Source organism: Equus asinus, chromosome 7 (genome assembly GCF_041296235.1).
Source record: "Equus asinus isolate D_3611 breed Donkey chromosome 7, EquAss-T2T_v2, whole genome shotgun sequence".
Lineage (NCBI taxonomy): Eukaryota > Metazoa > Chordata > Mammalia > Perissodactyla > Equidae > Equus > Equus asinus.
Genome location: NC_091796.1, coordinates 37,321,027 through 37,336,908, shown reverse-complemented (window position 1 = coordinate 37,336,908; position 15,882 = coordinate 37,321,027). Strand labels below are relative to the sequence as shown.

Below are 15,882 nucleotides of genomic sequence, written 5' to 3'. Positions count from 1 at the left end.
GAACACCAGCCCCAGATTTCATGTTACCCTGTTCCTGACGGCCAAGCCTGAGGCTGCCAGTGGATCTACTGAGATTCTGTGCCCCATTCACCCCCTCCATGCACTCTTTTCTTTTTTTAAGGAGATAGATGTTTTGTTGAGGACCTGAACTTTAGCAAGCCCCCACTGAATTCCATTTTATAGTGTCACTGTGATAATTTTTTCAGCTTTTTCTTTCATTTAAACTTTCTGAGTGTCTTTCTCTTCCTTGACAAAAGGCAGTTAAAGTGGATTTCACTTTGTGCACACTCGGTGTGCCTCTCTGAAAAGAACTATGCGCGGAATGCTACTTGATCCTTGGATCTCTGAGGTTAGACAAGGAACTAGAGATATCTGAACTCCACTTTAGGCACTAATCTTATCATTCCGAATGTGTGCTTAATAAGAAGCAGAATCAATACCTTAGGTCAGAATGAGTTCGAATGGTCTAGAATTTTTATATCTAAAAATGAAGAAAAAGTAATTGGCTAGAAATACTGTCCTTGGTTAGGTGCATAATCTCTCTTGAACTTTCCCCAGAAAAATGCCATTCAAAGTGGTAAAGTTGAGAAGATAAATGTGATTAGCCAAATGTATAATTTCTTTCTTAGTTCTGGCAGTTATACTGGAGAGGGGACCCTTAAAAAATAGACTTTCTAGTGAGACTTTATAACAATAAAGATTTTTCTGAACTCTTATCAGTTCCTACCTCAACCATCCCCAAATTATGTCTCACTAATAAATTCAGGGGAACAAAATAGTCACAATATTATTAAATTGTCTTCATGTCTCTGAGAGTTTGTTATAAAATGTATCTGGCACATAGATAGAAGAGTTTTCACTAAATTGATCTTATCCAGAAGCTGGAGCTGGAGGAAACTGGAGATGAAGCAAATAAAGGGTGGATGCCCTCCTGTGAAGTCAGCCATGTGTCCCAGGTGCTCATGCCTGTGAACCTGGATGAGCGTGGCCAACCTGGCCTTGACTCAGCCAAGCTCATCTTGTTAGATGAACATAGGGGTCAAAACTTTGGGCATAGGGGACCACTGGTTTGCAGTAGCCAGGTTTTCAGTAGATAGGTGATGCTAAAGCCATATAGTGTGGTTACTATCTGGATCTTTATATTACTTCTCCATTCTCTCATATGTCAGGACTGAGTGATGAAATGTGACCAAGAGCACCCACAAGGCTGGAGAACTTGCACCTTTGAGTATGTGGGACTGTGTGACTCCTTGGTTGCCAAGTCAGAGAGACTGCTGGACTTGGTTGGGCCTGGCTCATCTGGGCTGCAAGGTGGCCTGACCTACCAGTACTGTGTGATGGAGGAATTTGTGGGCATGCTAGGCCCCTTCATCTGAGGGCATAGATTGGGAAAGGATAGTCATATTTATTGAGTCCCAGCCACAGAGAAGACCCTACCCTAGCTACTTTACATAAATTATCTTTATATAAGTTATTCTTACCACAAACCTACAAATGCAATACTTTTATCCTCATTTGGTGGGCTAGAGAGAGGGCAAGTAATTTGCAGCAGGTCACACCTGGTTCATTAGTGGCACAGTCAGCATACACACAAAGGTCCAGTCAACCACTTGTGTTCTTCTTACTGTCTATTTTTAGAGAAGGTAGGCATGAAAAAATTAAAGAAGCTGGAGGTACCGATGAGTATAGCCTACGGCTGAGAAGAATGAGCACGGATGAGGAGGAGAGCCATGCAGAAGCACAGATGGTTGGGGTTAATGTGAGGTGAGAAAGCCACGGGGTAGGATCCAGGCTAGGGCGAGATCAAGAGATGGTGGAGCTGGGCCTCTGGAGAGGCCATCAGCTAGGAGCAGGACTAGATATCCTTGGGAGAGGGCCGGGTTTGGGGGAGTGTGGTGCCAGTTGGCTAAGGTTTTCACATGAAAGCCAAAGTGGCAAAGTGTAAGCCAATTATTCTTCTGTGCAAGTATGCATCACTTCTAAGAGGAAATTTTTTTAAAACTTTATTCTAGAGGTCAAGTCTGTTTCTGGTATATATTTTTGTGACTTGCATACGCGAGTTGTCTAGTATAACTACAGGCTGTACCCCTAGCCCTGAGACCAGGCTGCTGGGGGTGGCCTGAGAGCAGAGCATTGTGCCCAGATTCTGGAATCAGGTAGTACATTCTGCAGCACTAGGCTTCCCAAAAAGATCTGTGCATGAGGCAGCTCTGCTGCCCTGGATCTTGTGGCTCTCGCTTCTGACCAGAATCCTTGCCCTGCTCTTCTGAGCAGCCTTGCTGAGAATGCAAGCTTAGGAATGATCAGGAGCTTCAGGGCTTCCTGCCAACGGGCTTTAGGAGGGACTCCGACTCCTGCACCAGAGAAGAGTAAAGAGTCGCCCAGGAGAGATGTGCCCCAGAAAGGGCAATGCTGGGCTCCAGAGTAAAGATCCCATCTGATTACAAAATATTTCTCAGACCTACGCATGACATCTTTTGATCTCTTCTTATCCATTTGATTGGGAAATATGTACCATGGTAAGTAAGCCCCTTTAAGTTTGCAGACGGTGCTTGGGAGGCGCATGGTTGTGAAGACCTCGCGGAGAAGCAGAGGCCACAGGGTGGGAAAACAGTGTTAAATCCTCATTAGAGTGAGGCTGAAATGCAAAGTCACACCTAGAGGCTGTGAAAGGATGTCAAGTCTGACGTTGCACTGGGCACTCTCTGCTTTTTCAGGTCGCCCTTCGGCACGAAGATGGTGACGAGACAGCGGAGCCACCTCCCAGCGGGTGCCGGGACCGGAGGAGGGCCAGCGTATGCTCCAGCGGCGGGGGCGAGCACCGGGGCCTGGACCGCAGGCGGAGCCGCAGGCACTCGGTACAGAACATCAAGAGTCCTCCGTCGGCTCCCACCAGTCCCTGCCCCCAGTCACCTCCCGCCCTGAAACCCAGCCAAGTGCGAGATCTCAGTGAAAAGTAAGCATTAACGCAGCAGCGGGAATGGGTGAAAGGATACCCAAAAGCGGGAGGGAGGCCCTAACCCCATTGGTGCTGGCTACTCTCCGCGCCCCACTGGCCACACAACCCAGCCTACTTGCTCTCTGCCCCTTCTCTACCGTTAAAACCCCATCCCCAGTTCCCATACCTTCCCAGGGCAGGGTGGCACTGGTGACATGTACACATTTGATCTTACTAACCTCATGAACTCTTCTTCACCCACTTGTATTTTTATATTATCTAATATCTCCATTAATATCTCTTCAGAAAAGCTGGGCTTTGTCAAATGGAAAAGAATTCAAAACACAAAACTTTAGCCTAGAAATAAATGGTATGCCGCCACATAAATGTGAGATTGTATTTTCTTGAGATACTGATGACAATATATAGTTGAGGTTGAGTTAAATGAACAAAACCATATAAGTTTAAAATATGTATAAATATAAAATAGATAATTATATATGTCTATATAGAAATTTCAGTAAATATGGATGCCATCATTTATTCATTCAGTCATACAGCAAACATTTTTATTAAGTGACTGTTATGGGCCAGGACTATTTGAAGCTGTGAAGATATATAAATGGAAAAGGTATGATCTTTGTTCTTATGAACCTCACATCTGGGCTAGGCAAAAGTAAGACTGAGGAAAGTAGAAAGGAAGAAATAGGAAGATTGACAATCCCATGAGAAATTATATATATTCAAAATATAAAGTTTGACAAAATCTGTAGGAACTCAGAAGTGGTTCCATAAAAAACAAGTGCAGCAAAAGGATGGTCACGCTGCTCTGGGGTCTGGGTCCAGCTCTATCTTCCCAAATGGATGCTGTCAGTCCGCTAAGATAATGAGGCTCTGTGGACTCGTCCATGCCAGCCGGGTCCACCAGGGCTGAGTGATACACCAGATTGCCAGTGCACCTCCTCCTGTGGCAGGCAAGGTGGGAGCCCTGCTCATATCATTTGCCTGGAGCATTTTCCCCCCATCATGCAGATCCACCTGGGAGCCAAATAAAGGTCAGGAGGTTGCATAGTGAAGAAGAACTTAACTCAGAATGTGTTGGATGGCCTTCAGAGAGTGATCAAGATGTGTCCCTTCCTCTCCATCCCTCAGGGAACGCCGACCCCCACCACTGCTGAGAAGTACCCTGAGCAGTCTGCTACTTATAGAATCCTGGGAATATGAACTAGCCCATGTCGCTGGGGGCCTGCAATTACAGAAGGAGGAGGAGGGCATCAATCTGAGAGTGATGTGCAAAGTACTGTCCATGTTGACACCCTTTCTACCACATAGCCCTCCATCTACAGGTTTTTCTCTTCCTAAAAGTCTGTGTGTAACAAGCTCTATTTTAGAGAAAAGGAGACCAGAACTTCTAAACAGGCTGAGAAATGAGAACATCTAACGTGAACATTGCACTTTGTGATCTAAGATCTTCAAGTAATTCAGGCAGTGCTTGAAGCTCTCTCTAGCGCTGCTTCTAGCTAATGGCTTGAGATATTAACATGGAGAGAGTTGAGGGAGGTGTATGCAATGGGCTGAAAAATCTGTATTTAAAATCACCAGAGATGCTGAGGGTGGGAGTTAGGAGACCTTGTCAGCAGCACCCAGTGTTCTTTTGCTCTGTCTGACTTACGTGGTGTTTGTTTCTGTTCTGTTTCTTGCTGTTATGCCTTTTGAAGGTCCTTAATGTTGTGAGTTCAGGTGGCAATGCTTTGTGATCTGTTGGCAAAGGTAACAACAGTGGAGTGGACCATCCTGGGCACAGTTCACAGTTTCAAGACACTGGGCTTGGTAGGATCTGGAACAAGAGGCCACAGATGCTCTGAATGCTACTGTCTCAATCTTTTCAAATAGGACTGATTTTTAATTTTACTGAAATTATTATTTTAATGTAAATGTCTTAGCATTTATTTGAGAAAAATACACTTTCCAGCTTGTAAAGACAGATAACATTCTACAGATTGATGATTATGAAGTGGTTTCATTCATGAAGCCTCTTGGAAGGATTTTGCCCTGTGGCCCTAAAGCAACAGTACAGTTTTGGCAGAGGTAGGAGTGAGATGGCGGGAAGGGGTGACGAGAAGCCAAACGGGGAATGATCCCTGCGAGCATAGCTTAGTCACCTGCTCCACATCTGTGCCTTGAAACATTACCTTAGAATCCAGTCGTTCATTGTGTTCCATTCCCTGTAGACCTTGAAAGACACAGAAGCATGCCTGACCTAGATTACTCTTCATCTACGTGAACATTCTGGCCCTATGTATTGCTAACTTATAGCAACATGCCTGCATACACCGCACGTGAGGAATTTAACTCTGTGACCCAACCAATGCCCATGCTTTTGAAGAGAAGATAGCAGTATGTTAGAAAGAGATTCATGTCATCCTAGAATGTATATGGCACTCTGCACTCAGATGAATTTACATTATTTGAATTTAATTTTCACCATGACCCTCTGGAGGATCCAGGCAGGACAAGTGTCATTATCTTTGCTTTACAAGTGAGAAAACCATCAGGGACTGGGTGCCTTGTGACAAATTGCAGGACTGGGGGACTGAGCCATGGGTTAAATGCAAGTCTTTGGCCTCTGCCTCTGAGTGTCTGAGTCATACAAAACCACTTCCCAACCAACCATTACTAAGCGTATTCACTGAGTGAGATTTGCACTTCTGACTTTTTAGGGAGGGAATTTGACTTATATACCATGTAGGTGTATTTTTGTTGAGGTAAATATAAAAATACAAAGAGAGGTGAAAAGGAGACAGTCTCCGAGTCTCCTTAGAGTCTTAGGCCTGCTAGGCTATGTGCTTTAGTTCCAAGGACTAATGACTCTCAACTCACATTGCTTTGCTTTGGCTTCTGAAGAAATAAAACTCCACATGGAGCATTTACCAAATAATGTGCGAGTTTATTGGTCATCTGTCACCTAAAATTGTCTTTGTGATTGTGTGTGCCGTATGAGTTTCATCTTTGCACTTAAATGTACAGATTTGATCAGAAGAAAGAAAAATGTTGGCACTTTCATTTTTTGCCAAAAAATTATTTTTAGCATATAATCAGCAAAAGAACCAGTGTCTCTGGTTATATTGTAATAGTATATAATTTAGTACTAAAAAGTCTTCAAGGTTGTCTAGCCCAGAGCAGGAGCCCTTACTGTGCACTTCCAGGCCCGGACATTCTCCTCCCTGAGGCATTTCATTCTATTCTTGAACTTTTCTGCTTGTTAGGAAAGTCATCTGACCTAAATTTGTTCCATAGTGTTATAGCTCTCTTGTTGCTCAGCATTCCGTTATATGGATACAATTTCCCCCTAACGTTACTCTGTTCATCCCGGTTCTTGTCTCTGTCAACACACACCAGGTCTTCTTTCTGCTCTGTATGTCGGTCTTTCAGATAATGAACATTGTGTGGAACTTAATATATGAAATTTAGAGTTCATCCTGTTGATTTCCACACAACATTCCAACCCATAGAGGTAATTTTGAATGTCATTGAGTCACTAATATTAGCGGTTGTGCCATCCAGCTTTCAGTTGTGTGTCTATCTTCGTACACGTGGAAGTGTGACCTGGCGGGTGGTAGATGATGATAACTGGTTGGGAGTGGATGGTACAGACTGCTGCCACGTGCCTCAAAGGCAGAGGTTGGAAACTTTGTCAAGGGCCAGATAGTAAATATGTTAAGCTTTGTAGGTGAGACCGTCTCTGTTGCAACTACTCAACTGAATTCTGCCTTTGTAGCATAAAAGCAGTCACAGACAGCAGGTAAGCAAATGAGCATGGCTACATTCCAGTGAAACTTTATTTATGGACACTGAGATTTGAAATTTAAATGTCATGAAATATTCTTTTGAATTTTTTTCCCAAGCATTTAAAAATGTTAAAACCATTCTTAGTTGACAGACGGTACAAAAACAGGTGGTGGGCCAGATTTGACTCACAGGCTGTAGTTTGCCAACCCCTGTTCTCAGAGGCTGAGTTTCTTGAGGGAGGTTGGGAGGAAAATGGTCTGGAATTGGCAAAGAGGAGTATGTGGGATATGAGAGAAGAATCCATTGTGCCATATAAGAGGGCTGTAGAGAATAACGTCCTTAAAGTTTAGGGTTAAAGCAAGGAATATTCCATGAAGAGGTGGAGACTAGAGGGGATTTTGCTGATGGCTGCTCATGAGTTCCCAGGGCACAGTGGAAGAATGGGGGTTGGAGAGGGCAGGAGATGAATCAGACTAGGGGACATACAGAGCCTGTGGGGACACAGGGGCCTTGTGATGAGTCCAGGAAAGGTTGGGCTGCTCAGGGACATGGAGGCAGGCTGGGATCAGTCCCAGTGGTCCCCTAAGGCAGTCGTTCTCAACCAGAGGTGATTTTGTCCCTCAGGACTTGGGCAATGTCTTGATACATTTTTGGTTGTCATACCTGAGGTGGGGAGTGCTATTTGCATCTAGTGGGTAGCGTCCAGGGATGCTGCTAAACGTTCTACAATGCCCCAAACAGCCCCCCACAACAAAGAATTAACTGTTCACTATTTTATTAGCCTACCTTTTCTTGGTGATTCTGTAGAAATAAAACAAGTACACTGAGTACTTGGCAGTTAGTAACCAATTATCAAATGCATGTTGCCTTCTTTCTATATTATTACTTCCAGAGTTTCTAAGTAAGTACATTTAAAAAAAATTATTGGCTTAGTTAATTTTTAGTGTTCCATTATATGGATATATTGTAATACCATAATGCCTTCATTCATTTTGCTATGGCTTGATGACAATTTTTTCCTAGTACCAAACTTTCTGTAATGAACACACACACACAAATGTGTTTGTGCGTGTATGTTAGCATTCTTTTAGGAGAGATTCTTAGAAGTGGAATTCTGGATCAGAGGATACTTAGATTTTAAATATTGATGTCACTGCGTTGCTCTCTCAAAGGCTATGCCAGTGTGCTGTTCCACAGTCAGCATGTGATTGACCGTTTTCCCACACCATCACCGAAACTGGATGTTAGGAGCTTTTCAGAAGTTTTGTGATTCTGAAAAGTGAGATGTGGTGCCTCGGCATTTTAATTTGTGTTTTTTTATTACTACTGAGGTTGTTCATCTTTCATTGCTGTGTTGGCTGCTGACATTTCCTTTTCTGAGTATTTCCTGTTTATACCCTTGGCTCATTTGTCTCCTGAATGGTTTGTCTATTTTAATTGATGTATAGCTACTCTATGTTTAATATGGAAATTTTCAGATACAAATCAGAGAGAATATATGTATTCTTTATACTTTATAGATATTAACTTTTTTCTTTTTCGGTGAGGAAGATTCACCCTGAGCTAAGATATGTTGCCAATCTTCCTCTTTTTTTGCTTGAGGAAGATTAGCCCTGAGCTAACATCTGTGCCAATCCTCATCTATTTTGTGTGTGGGTCACCGCCTCAGCATGGTTTATGAGTGGTGTAGGTCTGTGCCTGGGACCCAAACCCATGAACCCGGTTGCCAAAGTGGAGTGTGCCAAATTTAACCACTACACCACAGGGCCATTCCCAATATTAACTTTTAGATGACTATGTCACAAATATTTTCTCCATATCTTTTAAATATATTGTAATTTATGGTGTCTCTTGATGTGTGCATAAAATATATTATTATAGAGTCGTTTGTTAGTTTTTTTCCTGTGCAGCTTTTAGGTGTCACCCTCACTCAGGAAAGTGTGTCCTCTTTCTAACTGCAGCCTCTCTGTATCGTCCTAGGTGAATGGTTTGTTATTTTTCCTTCACTCTCTAGGAGGTAAGTGACAGTACCAGTAATGATAGCAGGAGCCAGCATTTATGGAGCACTTAACTTTGTATTGGCTCTTGTGCCAAGCAATTTTACATGTATTGTAATTTCCATGAAGAAGGTGGTAGTATCCTTCCCATTTTACAGATGAGGAAACTGAGGCACAGAGAGGTTAAAGAACTTGCCCCACATCTCACAGGCGGTAAGTGGCACAACTGGGTTTGAACCCAGACCGTCCTAGTCCAGAGTCTGCACTCAGAACCCAACATCCCTGGCTCTAGTCTCTGGACCTGTAGAACGCATGCGGTAGTAACAAGTTTTTCTCTTTCGAGGATGCATTAGATTTGTTGAGAAAGCAAAAAATCATTCAGAGTAAATGTTTACTGGAACTTGATAATCATAATGGGCTATTTTGTTTATAGTCCCTGTTTATTTTGATCCCGAAATAATCATACTGATTTGCTTGTTTTTCTCATAAATTGGCACTGAAGACAGTTTCTAAAGAGGAGTTCTGAAAATGTCAGAGCAATAAGTACAAGATTGGAATAAGCCTTCCCAGTTAATCAAAATTGACTAACCATAAGCTTAGTGATGGGAGAAGGAAAGAAGATATAGAGAACAGGAACTCGTGGTTGAGAGGAAGCCACAGTTACCTATCAATTATTGGAGGCTAAGCTGTCCTCACCTTTTGGGGCTCATAGCTGAAGTTCACCAATTAATGGCCCAGTGGGTGGTAGGAAGAGGGAGCCAAGCCTTGGGGCTGAGCCTCCAGGGTAGGAGCTGGAAGAGGCAATTGGAGAGGGTGTTGTTTTCCTTTTTCCTGCAGGAGTAGGAAAGGATGTTGGCCCCTCTCCACCAGCCACAGGAACCAGTGAGCAAATGGGGGAGCCTAATTATGGAACCGTGCAGGGTGGGTGAGCTCATCTGCCTGTATTTTGACAGGAAGGAGGCATGTTTGGATGCTGAGTTCTAGGGCAGTGCGTTGTTCTCTTGTCTGTCTCATGCCCTTGTCCACAGGACTTCATTGCCAGGAGTCACAGAATTCATTCTCCAGTTAGCTGCAGGGTCTGCAGCAGAAAAACAGGCTAGTCCCTAGCTCTGTCTTTCTTGGAAGCAGTTGGCAATAAGCAATCAATTTGCAAGAAAAAAATATATCGTGCACCTAGTAGGTGTTATATAATTGGTGTTAACCCACAAAATCTACAACTCAGGTAACCCTCTCAGTCCTGGATCCCAGAGGAAGGTTTGGCCACGTGCACACAGGAGCAGAAGCTGAGGTCATTGAGAGGAAAGGTGTGGTGTTTGCAGCCACAGACCTCGCCTCCTCGCCAGGCTTGGCCACAGACTCCTCCACTGCAACCTCCCAATGATGATACCTCTTTAATAGTGGGGGTAGGCGAATTAAGAGAGGCAGCACAAATGTGTGCTTAGCTCTGTGTTCTTATTATTATAGTCACTCCATGCCATGGGGCTTTCCCGGATATTGTTGTATTGAAGAAGATAATTGTTAAATAAATATGGACATGAACTGGAGAGAAGATTCTGTGCACTGGCATAAACACACTAGAGGATTTCACAACAATCAGGTTAATAACCACTGGTACCATGAGCAGCAAGTAGCTACTTGGAAAGATTTATCTGATGGTAAATGATTCATTATAAATGAGGTTCACCAACGAGGGATGTGACCTCCCGAGGTAGGTATGATTGGAATATAGCCAGTGATTCAGATTTACTGTTTAGTGTCCAAGAGGCTCTTCCTTGTTTCCTGAGTATTGAATAACGAAGGGTGGACAGGAGGGGAAGACGGGGAGAGAAAGGGGAGTGAGCTTGGAGCTGGAAGAACTTACATCAAGAAAAGGCAGAGGCATTGAGACGTGAGGAGGAAGTTGCTTTGCAAAGCTCCTTCTGATTTCTGGAGCAGGATTTCTGGTTTCTTGAAGATTCTCTGTGACCAGATTGCAGATTTCTTCGGGGTTTGGACTTTGCTGAATTAAATTTGGGGATCTTTCTAGGTTCTGAAGAAATAGGCAAAATTTTATCCTTAAAACTGAACAGAGCGACTGATGAATTTTAAGTGAAGAAGTGAGATCAGGGCTGTGTTTCAGCCAAGACCACTCTGAAGAGTGCAGAGTGCAATGGAAGAGAGCACATTGCACACAGGGAGAGTGGTGAGGGCTGTTGCAACAGTGCGGGGAGAGGTGGAGAGGACCCGACTCAGCCAGTGGCAGGAAGAATAGCAAGTAGAGGAAGTGACGGGATGCAGGAAGGGCGTCATTTGTAGGATGGTGACTGGATTGTGGTGAGAAAGAGGAAGGAGACTGGAGTGATTCCCAGTCAGCCACTGACAGGGTCTTGGGCTGGCGGTAAGGCCACTCAGTAAGCTTTGGGCATTTTAAGTTTGAGGCATCTGTGGATCACAAGTAGAACTTCTCATAGTCAGTTGGATAGGCACTTCAGAAACTCAGGTACATATGGGTGAGGGTTGAAGTCTGGACTTAGATGCCATAAACTGAATGAGCAGAGAAGTGAATAGATAAAGCCCTGAAAAGGAAGGCGTAAAATCACCATCTCATTAAATTCTGAAACCGAGAAGATCACTTACTTTCTAAGTCAATGAACCTTGAAATTCAAGGGTGAATGTTTGTCAAGCTAAGGTGGGCTTACTTGGTGGGGTGTTTCAGGAAGAGACAGCCATTTACTGAGAAAGTGCTGGTGAACACTCTTCAAAGAGAAGGACATGTTCTTGTTTCTAGTTGGATCTTTGACTTGCATTGGGAATGTTCTTCTTTCAGGGTCAACCCTGCCTCCCCTTGACCTGTGCAAATGCCAAATTTCCTGTAATGCCCACCTTCCCATCTGTGTTCTGAATGTTCACAGCCCTTTCTGGAAGAGCTTGATTTTCTGTGACAGTTGGTGCAGGGATGAGTGTGGGTGGTCCTTCTGGAGAGTAAGCATCTCTCTCTTTATATCCCATGCAATTCCCAGAATCCCTTTGGAAATGGAGCAGGGCCTTTCTAATGATGATACAGCTGAGCTGATGGAATCCAGTCATGGAAGGAGGAGTGAGATTGTCTTTGCTTGACAAGGGTCTGTGCAGGGAGCCTGGCAGTAACTCTTCACTGATGAGTGTTGAATGAACAGGGAAATAAAACCCTGAAAATGTAGGTTGAAAAGGCCAAATCTGACACAGCAAAAAAGAGAGACTGGGCAGAGGTGAAGCTGGTAAAGCAGGCTGCAAGGGAGCCCTGTGGGAATAGGTGTGGAAATTGAAGAGGGGAGGCCCAAAGAAAGAGAGACCTGGCCTAATGTCATTCTTGTCTCACACTATGTGCTCAGCAAGCTGATAGTCATTAAAGAAGCATCATATTCATGTTGAAAAAATACTTATTTCTAACTGCGATAGTGTTTGTTTCAGAAACTGATCAGAATTAATGTCGGCTACAGTCGTGTCCAAGTATGTCTCATGGTGCCCTATATCAAGGTGTTGTTGATTTTCCTCCTCGTGGAATGGGGCTTTCGTGGGATGGGCTGCGGGAGAGCTGGCAGAGTCCCTGTGCACATGAATACAATGAGAAGAGATATTGATATTCAGGAAAGAATCTGAAAGAAGGGAGAATTAATGACTTCTTCTAGTCCTTAAATAGAAGAGGCTTCTTTTTTCCAGCCACAAAGAAATGATCATGGCAGAGGTAGCATAGCATAGTGGTTGGGAACTTGGATGCTAGAATTGGACTCCTTGAGTTCACATCCTGGCTTACTAGCTGTGTAACTCGGGGGAAACTCCTTAACCTCTCTGTGCCTCACCTCCTGATCTATGAATGGGGTAATAATAGTACCTACCTCAGCAATTCCTGTGAGGATTAAAGGAATGAACCATGCGAAGGGCTTAGCATGAGAACGCTCTGCACAGAGTTAGTTAAATAACTAGAGTCAATGAGTGACTGCAGCTCTCCCAGTAGAGCCTTCTTTCCCTGGAGACATCCCTGGGAGGCAGAACCAAGCAAAGAAGAGTGAAGCCTGCCCCTTGCCCTCTGCACGTGCCCTGCAGAACCCAAGGAAGCTGGGCACATTTGGGACTGGCATCGGCATCCTAAGTGCCTTTTGATCCACCTGATAGATCCACCAAAGACACAGTAACTCAGCGAGGACTTCAGAGACAATTATATCACACTTCAGGAATACTCAATTAATAGTATTTACTTTGCCCCAGAGAAATAATAATATTCTTAAGGGTTTTTTTTTCCCTCTAGCCATGCAGTTCTGGTTTTATAAACAAGGGATTAAACATTGACTTGAGATGAGCCCCCACAAGGAAGTGGCCAGTCAGGGCCTGCTGCATGCAGGCATTTGTCTCCCGGAGGTCTTGGGATGGGAGAGGGTGAGTGGGATGGAGGGTGTCATGACTTCATGCCAATGGCATGCTGCTGTCTGAAGTGGAATGAATACTGACTTACTGGCCTTGAGAAGATACTTTTCTTTGTTTATATTTTTTTCACCTATAATAAGCTCTGTAAAATTGCCTTTCAAATAGAAGGGTGAATAATTTTGATCATGAAATGGGGGGAAAAATCACGAAACAAGAGTGAAGTGCCTTTGTGTTTGTCAAAACGTGCCAGGGCCTTAGTTCCACATCCATGATAGCTCACGTCCATAAATAGATGAGCAAGCCACCTAATCACTAGAAGAGAAACCCCAATACTGAGCATGTTATTTCACAGTGACCTTATGTTGATAGACTTCTTCATCAGTATTGACATTTTATGAACTTTATGTGATGATTGTGGCCCTGAGTTTGTTAAGTCAGGAATTACGAGCTCATGGGCTAAAGGAGAGAAAAATCACATTCATTCCTGCATTATTCATTCAGTTCATATTTTCTTGTGCCTGCCACATTCTTGATTTTGAGCTGCAATGGTAAACATGAGCCTTAGGAAGCTTCCAACATCATAAGACAGTACGCACATAAATACTGCAGCAAGTAAACGTCTGTAGCTTTGGAAGAGGGCTTTGGAAGGGAGCAAACTGGTCTGTGTGATAAAGTGTAACAGGGGTATAAGGATATGCTCTTGAGGAGAACTTGCAGAAGTGCACAAGAATGTGTGCAGAGATTGTCATTACAACATCACTTGTAACAGCAAAGAATTGGGGATTGGCTAGGTAAGTAAAACATGGAATAGCCGTAGGGAGGAATGCAAGCAGGGCTTTTAAGAAATGCCCCATACCAGAAGGACCAACATACGTGTCGCATCAATTGCTGTATCAAAAGATTGTAGAATAATATATATTTAAATTTTTTTAAATCTGGAAATTTACCCACTAAATTTATAACAGTGGTTACCTCTGGTCAAAGGGACTGCATTTTTATCAGTAGTACCTTGAAAAGTAGACTTTTTCAAAGGGAGTATGGATTCCTGTAATTAAATAGTAATTTTAAAAGATTCTTTAGAAAAGAGGATGGTGGAATGGGGATGGTCCAAGAAGCCTCCTCAGGCATTTAGACTGAATCCTGAAGGACAAGATGTGCTCCCTGGGCCGAGGGAGGAAATGACCTGGTGTACCTGGGTATGAAATAGGAGTCTCAAGAGACAAGATTAAGGAGGGTAGAGAGGGACAGAGAGGTGGCTTGGAGGTGAGATGAGGTCGCCCAGTAAGCAGGTCAGAGGTACCTGTCTGCCTGGTGGGGATCAGATTGGAAGTGAGGGAGAGTGGGCCAGGGACACTGGGTGGTGGCTATTGATGCAGAGCTGCTGAAAAAGACCTGGGTAGCTTGGACTAGTATAGTGGTTCTCACCCCTGTGGGGTTCTGAAATAACCCGTGTTCAGTCCTTACCCCAAAATAGTTAAATACAATTCCTGAAGTTAGGGCCTGAGCATTCACATTTTCAAATAATATATCACAAGGGTGAGGATCACTAGGCTGGAGAATGCTATTGGCAATGTGTTCACACATTGGAGAAACAGTAGCCCTCTCTGCTGGGTCTCCTGGGACCATCCTCCTGGACCAGGCTGAGCCCAAAACTGGGACACTGTGGGAACTGTGTGACTGTGCAGGACAACATATGGACCTATGACATGCATCCCTTCCTTTGGTGATGGTCTCTGTAGATAATTCTGGCCCTTTGCTGCTCTTTTTTGTCTTCCTGTTATCTCCCTTTTACACAATTCGTTCTTCATTGGCATCTCCAACAGTAGATGGCCAACGAAGTAGAAAGCAAATGCTGCCCAAACAAGTCATGTGGTTACTGTTGGTAATTTGGGGCCATGACTTGACGGGGTAGAAAATAGATAATGAGGCTGTTGTGAAGAACCCTAGCTGAAATATAAGATTTGGGGTTTATCTCTAGATGTCAATTATCTATACTTTATTACCATATTAAGAGTTGATTGTGGTGTGTTGAAGTTCAAAGCATGTGAAAAGACAGAGTTCTAGAATCAAACTGAGTCATGAGTTAGAGTAATGTTACTGCACATAAACTCTGAAACACATTTGGCTCCCTCTTATTAGTTGCATTTGATATCTGCTGCTTAAAAACACATATATCCTATCTCTTTTGTTTCTAACTAAAAGTGTTTTACTCTTTAGTACTCTTCTTTTCCCATTTGTGAAAAATGTGTGTGTAAGAAATGTGAAAGAATGTGTGTAAGAAGTGCCATTATTGAAACTTTAAAATTAAGCTTGACCAGAAAACACACATAAGACTAGTAATTGTACAACTTCTGGAAATGGGAGAGCTTGTCTAATGTCCACACAATTTCGTGTCTTCAGCTGTCAGAGGCTACCAGAGCTGGATGCTCCCATTCTGCTGTTCTGCTTTATTTTATGAATGAGATAAGAGAGCCCCTGGGTCTCAGGATAAAGCTGAGCCAGACCCCAGGGCAGGGCTCTTTTCACCTCTGTAGCCACCATCTTGAAACCTCAGCCTGAGACTGTGCTTGGCATCCTTGCTATTTCCAAAGGTTCGCAGAGAATTTCAGTTCTCCTTCCTCCTAGTTTCTCTTCTGCTCTCTCAGACCTCTAAGGGACATTCACAACAATTTGCTAGTATCTGTGGCTTAGAATAAAGTTTTGTTGTTGTTGCTATTGTTGTTTTTGGCGAGGAAGATTCACCTTGAGCTAACATCCATTGCCAAGCTTCCCCTTTTT

The 15,882-nt window shown here is 43.6% G+C and overlaps 1 protein-coding gene across 22 annotated transcripts in view; it reads left to right on the top strand.

Annotated features, from left to right (window-relative positions):
• The window catches only part of FHOD3 (formin homology 2 domain containing 3), a 455,279-nt gene that overhangs the window by 310,334 nt on the left and 129,063 nt on the right, over positions 1 to 15,882 (top strand). For all 22 annotated transcript variants that reach the window (XM_070513157.1, XM_070513160.1, XM_070513168.1 and 19 more), the window contains one exon: positions 2,718 to 2,956. In XM_070513157.1, coding sequence (XP_070369258.1) covers positions 2,718 to 2,956 — 239 coding nt within the window. The remainder of the gene's footprint in view (positions 1 to 2,717; positions 2,957 to 15,882) is intronic.